Source organism: Balaenoptera borealis, assembly GCF_965194805.1.
Source record: "Balaenoptera borealis genome assembly, chromosome: 2".
NCBI lineage: Eukaryota > Metazoa > Chordata > Mammalia > Artiodactyla > Balaenopteridae > Balaenoptera > Balaenoptera borealis.
Window position 1 is genome coordinate 108,251,291 of NC_138867.1, and position 8,997 is coordinate 108,260,287.

General features: G+C 44.1%; 1 protein-coding gene across 1 annotated transcript in view; it reads right to left on the reverse strand.

Annotated features, from left to right (window-relative positions):
* FBN2 (fibrillin 2) overlaps window positions 1–8,707 on the reverse strand; it is a 224,140-nt gene extending 215,433 nt beyond the window's left edge. The window contains exons 1-3 of the mRNA XM_082380764.1: window positions 7,677–8,707; window positions 6,782–6,864; window positions 1,161–1,259 (exon numbers count right to left, since the gene is read on the reverse strand). Of these exons, the coding sequence (XP_082236890.1) occupies window positions 1,161–1,259; window positions 6,782–6,864; window positions 7,677–7,930 (436 nt within the window). The 5' untranslated portion in view covers window positions 7,931–8,707. The remainder of the gene's footprint in view (window positions 1–1,160; window positions 1,260–6,781; window positions 6,865–7,676) is intronic.
* Window positions 8,708–8,997: the final 290 nt, after the last annotated feature.

Here is an 8,997-nt window from a genome sequence, read left to right on the forward strand (position 1 = left end):
TCGTCCAGGCAGTCAGACAAGGGAGGTTCAGGAAAGTAGTGGAAGAAATTTGCTCATCAGGGTGGTCAAGAAAGTCTCGATGAATTCTAAATAACAGGTTTTCAAAGGTCGGGAAAATGACAGATTCTTTTCACAGAAAACGAAAACTAGAGCATTAATCAGAAGTTTCATCATCAGACAATGACATTTGTTATATGAATCTTGAATCTTATATTCCTCAATCAGATAGATTATCTATTACCTTTTCTTAGGGAAAATTTGTAGAGAGAAGTGTTAAAAATATAACAACTTCACACTAGTTTGAGGCAGACAAAGATTTATTTAATTATTGAGCAATTAAATAAATAATATCTGCTTCCACCTTGCTATAAAATATTACCTTAAACACTGGCCTAAAAGATTAATCTTGGACCTTAAAGACCCAACAATTTCTACTTAGGTCATGAAAAACACAATCTTAGCCCACTGTTATTGTGATCTTACAGAGCTGTTGGGAGTCAGTATGTGTAAAGCAAAATAGCTAATATATGTAAAACATCTGGTCAGTACACAATAAATATTTGTTGTCATCTCAATCCTCTTATCCTTCCCCTTTAGTTAACCCACGAAACAGGATATGAGCCACAGGAGTTAAGCAAAGGCAATAAACAGAGCTGAGCGTTTGAGACTACAGGCTTAGGCATCAGAATCCCTGGCTTCAAATCTATGTTACTTTGGGCGAGTTAAACTTATGTGCCTCATTCTCCTTCTCTGTCAATAGGGTAATAATAGTATATCATAATATTCATGTGAGAATTAAATAAAATGATATAGTTAAACACTTAAAACAGTACCTGCAACACGGTAAAAACCCAGTAAGTTATAGCTATTACTCGCAAAGAATTACTTCTCCACTAAATCCAGGCTCTTTTACTGAATAGACACATAGCTTCTGGACCAGTAATGAAATCATTTTTCTTAATGAAAATCACCCCCCCATTACCCCTTAGTTGTTGGTGGCAACAACTAAGCCACCAAAGATTTTTACTCCAAAGATTAGTACTGACCTAGTTAGTGAGGAAAATTATCATGGGTCTATATCCTCATTGAAAAGGACATTTAGTATTTACTCAAAAGCTTACAGATAATGCAGTAAATAAGGTCACATATTAAAAACGTACTTGATTTTGATCCACAGGTTGGTGATATTTGGCCGCTGGAACAAGTACACATGTTAGGACGGGAACAAAATCCATCTCCACAACTATTTCTACAAATTGCTGCAGAAAGCACAACAGGGAAGTGAACAATTAGGTAATAAACCATAGTTTACAAAATAAGAAAACTATAGTTAAAAACAATAAACCTGAAAAACTAAGATATAAAATATGTGATATATTATATACAATGGAATATTACTCAGCCATAAAAAGAAACGAAATTGAGTTATTTGTAGTGAGGTGGATGGACCTAGAGTCTGTCATACAGAGTGAAGTAAGTCAGAAAGAGAAAGACAAATACCATATGCTAACACATATATATGGAATCTTAAAAAAAAAAAAAGGTTCTAACGAACCTAGGGGCAGGACAGGAATAAAGATGCAGACGTAGAGAATGAACTTGAGGACACGAGGAGGGGGAAGGTTAAGCTGGGATGAAGTGAGAGGGTGGCATGGACATATATACACTACCAAATGTAAAATAGATAGCTAGTGGGAAGCAGCCACATATAGCACAGGGAGATCAGCTCGGTGCTTTGTGACCACCTAGAGAGGTGGGATAGGGAGGGTGGGAGGGAGATGCAAGAGGGAGGGGATATGGGGATATATGTATATGTATAGCTGATTCACTTTGTTATACAGCAGAAACTAACACAACATTGTAAAGCTATTATACTCTAATAAAGATGTTTAAAAAAGTTTTTAAATGTGTTATATAATGCCTAATTTCAGATATACAACAAAATTACCCATGGTAGACAAGTGAATAAGTCTCTTAAGTATCCTTATGATAATGTGCACACAAATGAAGCTACTTCAAGTTCCATAATCCTCATCATTCAACTCTTATCAATACAGGTCATCTTTTCCATTCAAGGGAAAGAGTTTATACTCAGAATTCACCGTGAGAAGACAGTCTTGGTCCTAGGAAGCTGGAAGGGTTGAGGAAACCTAGAGGTCCTGCATACCTTCAGAAAACACAGCCAACTCTGTAAAGGACCTTCACAGGAGACAGAGAATGTGAAATTGGCTGAGCTGGAGACTCCACGCTCTAACGACTTGGCCAAGCCCCAGGGGTTCCATGCGCATTCCTTCCCGGCTGGTATCTGACCTGCCCCATCATCAATCTTTGTTCCCCTTAATAATTCTCTCTCTCCTTCCTCCAGCCTTTCTTCTCCCATTTTACCTCCACAACCTAGCCTATTCCTGCTGCTCAGAAAAGCTGCTGCGACATTTTGATGGAGGGAGAGTCAAAGCCTCCTGCAGCTATGACCTCCAAGGTATGAGGGTCATCAGAGCAAAGAATGTTAGGCTCACTGACACAGCACATACCACAGATCCTCAAAATCGGTAGCCCAGTGCCTTCAAATGGGAAGTCTCTCCCATATTTAGAGTCAGTTCATTTAGGAGCTGAGAGATTTATCTCTATACCCACAAGTGAATTCTCTGTGTGCACACAGGCAAGTGCTTTAATGCTCCATGAATGGATGCATGAAGACAGGAAGAGGAGAGTCTGGGAATGCCCTGAAACTAGCTGTAAATATGTATGTAAATGTGTGTATGTATCTTTCGCTAGGGAGGGGGGTCTCACAACTTTCAAAGAGATCTGAGCCCCTCAATACGTAATGTAAAGGGTGTGTTCTATAGAAATGAACTAACTCAATAAATGTTTTTCTTCTCCGGATTGCCTTTTGACACCCACATCATATGGCCAGCATCTCTACTAGCACTCCGTATAAACGAAAATGTCATAAATTATAGTGTGAAGATAAAAAAAATTTTAGGCAAGAACATGGCTTCTGCCATGGAGTTGACTATCAATTCTTAAAATGTGCTAGATTTTCCGATCACCAATAACTTTCCAATGACAAATGTTTACTAAAACATTGTTTTATCTCAAAGCCCCCTTACCCTCAGCAGGTAGACATTTAGTCTAGGCTTACGTTATATACAAAGTGCCCCTTCCCAGGTCCTAAACCCAAAGAAGGTCTGATGAGCTGGAGACTACTCATCCTCAGACAGATCCCTGTCATGGCCACAGGTGTACCCTGTATATCCATGAACCCATGAGAAAGAATGCTTAGGCTCTTTCTCTTCACACTCATCTCAAACTATAGTACATCTCATCTAAATATCTGTCCCTCCCACAATTACAAAAACGATGAGACCCAGAAATACCAGAGGGGAAAGGAGACAGGACTTGAGTGTTGGGATTTCAGTGATGCTGGGAGAAGATGCATGGCACAGTGGAGGGTAAATGAATGGTATGCAAGAGGTCTGAGGTTGAGTTCCTGCTCTGCCATTGACCCACTGCAAGCTTGGAAAAAAACCCACAGCTTCTCTGGGTTTAGTTTTCTCATTGGTAAAATAAAACAAAATGATTACACTGGAATGTTCTGATGTCTCTTCAGGTCTCAAATGCTACGATTCTGGGCCAACCCCTTCCCACTGTTATTCCACTGATCAAAATGCTCTTCATAGTATAATTTCACAACAAAAAAAATTAATAAGCAAACTTTTCCATTGCTTCATGTTCTAACAAGATTTTAAAAAAACAAATGGAAAGTGAGAAAGTCAATTTCATCCTTTTGGAAACAAATATTTGGAAGTTTGGAAGTACTTCAGTGATTTTTGCAGGCCACAATTAAGAACAATAACAACAAGACGCAGACTCAAATCGAAATGCATTAAGTTTCCAGTAGTTTGAGAAATATATTTTTATTTTAATATCTTCTCATGAAGCCTGGTCAAGGCCAACCAGATTAAAATTCTAGGAGTTGATCATTTTAATATCTTTCTATAAAGAAAAAATGTTGATGTATAAATGTATAAGGAAATTAATCTTTGGTCCTCCTTTTCTATTTGTATTTCACTTATTCTCTTTTTGTAAGTTTCCTCAGAGCTTTTCTTTTGCTTAATGATGGAAATTCAATAAATATAATAAATAATTTGTTATCATAAGAAAGTCATGGAATGAAAATTCTTTTTTTATTGAAGTCTAGTTGATTTACAATATTAGTTTCAGGTGTATAGCACAGTGATTCAGTATTTTTGCAGATTATACTCCATTATGTTATTACAATATAATGGTTAAAATTCCCTGTGCTATACAATATATCCTTGTTGCTTATCTATTTTACACATAGTAGTTTGTATCTGTTAATCCCATACCCCTAATTTGTCCCTTCCCCACTTCTCCCCTTTGTAACCACTAGTTTTCTGTATCTATGAGTCTGTTTCTGCTTTGCACATACATTCATTTGTATTATTTTTTAGATTCCACATATAAGTGATATCATACATTTTTTGTCTTTCTCTGTCTGACTTATTTCACTAAGCATAATTTTCTCTAGGTCCATCCACATTGCTGCAAATGGCAGAATTTCATGGAATGAAAATTCTTAATTTTGACTTTATGATGGTTTCAATTTAGTTATTACCTCCATATACTACAGTTTTAAATGTCAAACTAATTGAACTAGTGAATTTAATGCAAAATATTAAGGTAAAATTTAGATGAGACCCATGCAAGAGAATATAAACGCATTACAGTCTCCCTCTCTTTTGTGCACTATTTTATAGTCTTGGGTATTTGAATTACCTTTTAAATGTGCTAATAAATATTTTTGTAGATATCTCTTGACACAGTACTGTAAATGTTTCTTGGAGATATAAAGATCATTTCAAAGTTTATGCTTTTTATAGATTTATGATACATGTACATTCCAGTGTATTTCATAAGCACCCAAATACTTGGAGTATCAGAAATGCGGGCTACAATATTCACTGTTACTTTGAGATTTCCAAAGCTGATTTTCTAAACATGTAAAGGGCACAATGTTACTCAAAGACCAAAAATATATTTAAAGCTGACACTCAGAGGGCCGTATATATACATATACATTTTTTTTTCCTACTGCAAATATTCTGGAAGGCTCTGTTCTCTGGAATTCCCATTCCACACTGATCCAATAAAATCTGACTTTACAGATTTTCAACACGTACCATAAACCAATCCCTTCTCCTCAGCTACTCTCCAACTCAATAATGGCAGTCACATTCATTACATTTAGTGAGTCAGACTTTCCGCAGTGCCTAAGTCACTCCTGGCTAATATGGCAGGTGTGTGGTGAGTGACTTAGCTGTTTCAGAATTCTAGGAACCATGTAAGTTTAAAGCAGGCACAGTAACACCCTACTGGTCTGAAAAAGTAAATGCACCCTCTACAAATGCCTCACGTATATGACTTATGTGCTGGAGGGAAAAGAATCCAATACCCTTCCATTCTTTTTAATAAAAGTAAAGGCTTATAATCAGAAGGTTTATTTAAAATATTTATGAATCACCCTAAAGAACACAGTTGTTGCTTCCTGTTTTTGCCTCATTACTGGATATTGTGGGATTTTTAGGGTAGAAAAAATAAGAAGCTAGTATTCACAACACTTGAGATATCATGCCTTTTTAAAAACTGCACAGAAATAACATCAAGTGTCTATCTCAAACCCACAAAACCAATAAATATAGACTCAGAGATGCCACTACATCCTTATTATCCCTTGGCTAGTGTGGCTTGCCCTTTTTCTCTCTTCATGTGGCATAATTATCTTTTCCCTGGAGAATATCGAGGTCAATCTAAAGTCAAGATTGTCTCTAAATAAATGTGCTATGACACCTGGCTGTCCTCCCAACAAGGCAAATGTGGCTGTGCTATATAAACACACAAAAAAAGGCCAATCACACTTCAACTCACAAATTCACAGGCATGTGAAGTAAGACACCCCATAGTCCACCACTGTGAGGCTGATAATGATAACTAATGACTTCTCCAGTTAAAACTTGGAGAGCTGGGTATACACTTTGGAAACTGAATAAAATAATCAAAACTTTTAAGGTCAGATATGCAAAACTTTTGAAGTTCTAAGACTCACACTTTGGAAATCTACTGTACACTATGAGATCTGGGGTCTGGAAATCCTAAATTTCCTAAATGTCTTCCAAAAATTAAAAAAAAAAAAAAAAGTCAAGCCATTTGGAAGAGTTCTCTCTTTTACAATTTTTGTTAACCTGGATCAACTCTAAATCTCTGAGAGTGCTCCTTTCATATCTATGTTAGGTGACTGTTGAGATGAAGCCAGAGATAATAAAGCGGTTTTGTACGGAGGCCTAAGAAAGCTTGATCTTCAGAAGGCCTAAACCTCCTGCAGAGTCAAAAGGCAGATAATTTACATAATCACATTGTGGTCTTATCTGCTCTCCTTCAGGAAAAAGTGGTGTGGGTTATCTGGGGAATTGCTGTACTCCCCCTTCAGGTTGTATTAATAGACATAGAAAGATAAAACTTCCAAGTATCTTTGAAACCTTTATTATTATTGCCCTTCAACAGAGTCTACAAGTGAAGTCTAAACCGAGGCAAACTGGCTGCTTCTTCCCCACCATTCAAATGGGGCCGCGCGTCCTAATTATTACTGCTATGTGGCCACCGGATTCTAAACGCAAATGTGTGTCCGAACGACTGCAAGAGGTCGGCCCTGAGATGGGGCCGAGCGTACTGCCCCAAACTGCGATCCCAGCCAAGCACTCACGGACAATGCATTGGTTTCCTCCAGGGAGCGTCTTCCATCCCGGGCAGCAGTAGGAGTGGAACCTGGATCCGCATACGTTGGGCCTGCGATAGACAAGTGAAGTAACGCACACTTAGAGAGGGGTGCGGTAATACATTAGCAGTTTTCGTAACATTTATGGGACAACCAACAGACAAAAACTACACGTCAAATTCTTGGGGCTTGGGGCTCAGACGTGGAAGTAAACGAGCTAGACACTGGAATGAGGAGGGTCAGAAATGTCTAAATATTGCCTTTCATCCGCCCTCCGTTGCTACCTTTTTAAAGAGCGAAAAGAAACAGGGAAACGTATAATTTGCTACTATTCTAGCCTCCGGATGCAGAGAACAAAGGGAACACTCCGTTTCAAAAATCCTTGCCCTCGTCCCCAAATCCATCCCTCCTTGATCAACTGTTACTTTGGCCCCGACATGTCAAGGATGGCGAGTCGGAAGGTGGAGCGCTCGGCTTGATGATTAGAGTTGAGCTGTAAGCCCCGCACACGTCCTCAAACAAAAGGCTCGGGAGTTGCGCCCCCGACGGTGGGGAGCAGGCAGGCTCGACCAGCCCCAGCGCGGCGCGGGGCGGCCTCAAGCGCGCCTTCCGCCAGGAACTTGTTCCCGCACGGCGGGCTCTGCAGGCGCTCCGCGATCCGCACCCGGGGGCCTCCGACCCACCCGCTGCCCAACCCCCCGAGGGAGGTTTTTTTTTTTTTGCCGGCCGAACTGCGGAGGAAAAGGGGGAGGCGCTTCTGGGAGTCTTCGGGGTCTACTGGTGGAAGGGGCCCCGGCTCTAGCCGCCAGAACTGGGTTTTGGGAGGGGGTGGGATGGAAAGCTGCCAAGCCGAGGTTTCCCCCCGTGCCGCCTGCCCACCTACCCTCGGAGCACGTCCTGCTGTCCTCGCCTGCGGACGCGGCTGGCCGCCGCGACGCCCTCCTCCCGGTACTCGGGCACTGCGAACCCGCCTTCAGAGCCCGCCGCTGCGGGCCTGACCTGTTGCGGCGGCGACTGGGGCCGGGGCGGCTTGGGCGGCGGGGGCTGGGGCTGGCCGGCCGTGCCCTGCGCCCAGAGCGCCACGCAGCCCAGCCACACGAAGTAGGGCTGGAGACACAGCCGCCGCCGTCTCCCCATCGCGCGCGCGCGCTGAGAGCGCGCGGACCGTGGTCCGCGGAGAGAGAGCGCTCAAAGACAAAATCTACGCGGCCCGAAAAAAGTCAGGTCTAACAAGCCCTTCGTCGGCTCCGGAGACTCCCTTGAGCTCGGGCTCCCTGCTCTAGTGGGAGCCCCGGACCGAGCGCCGGCCCCCTGACTGCCGGCGGGGCGCGAGCTCTAGCGCAGCGGGCGGCGAGGCGCGGCGGCGGAGCGGCCGGCAGCCCCGCGCGGTCCACGTTGCATCCCCCGGGCCGCTGCCCCGAGCGACTCCAGGACCGCCAGCAGGCGGGGGCGGGAAATTACAAAAGTAACCCGAGCAGCCGCGGCGTAAAGTTACAAAGAAAGCGGACCTCAAAAGAAAAAAAGGGCCTGCACGCAGCGACTCGGCGGATTCCCGTGCGCTCCGGGCACAGATCTTGGAAAGCTGCAAAAGTCACCAGAAAGAAGCCGGAAAGCAAACAAAAGTCGCCCCCCAAAGAAAAGGAGGGTCTTCTCCCGGCTTGCCCGGAGTTCCACTGGGCAGCGACGCGCCGGCGGCGGCCGAAGAGCCGGGCGGAGGTGCGCGGGACCGGGGCGAGCCGCCGGTGAGAGGGAGGGCGGGAGGCTGGACGCCGGGGAAGATGCGGCGGGCGAGGGCGCGGCGCGGGGGTTTTGAGGCCCGGCGGGGCGCTGGGCGGGCCGGCGGGCGGCGGCTGTCAGTGGGGGCTGGAGCGCAGCCGTCCACACGTGGGGCGCAGCCCTGACCGAGGGGCCGGCGCAGAGTGGGCGGAGACAGAGTAAGGGGGCGATGGGGTGGGGAGGAACAAGGGGAGCCAGGGGCTGGGGGAGGGGAAGAGGAAGGAAAGGGGTAGGGTGAAGGGAGGGGAAAGGACTCAGATTGGGGAGAAGGGGGGCGATCCAGAGAGGAAAGCCAGGGTTTGGAAAAGGGGCTTGGAAAGAGGGATTGGCGAGCTTGGGTAAGAGAGGAAATGAGCGGGGGATGGGGGCGAGGTTAGGACGAGGAGAGAAGTGGGAAAGGGGAGGGAGGGCGGGGGGGCCTGGAGGAG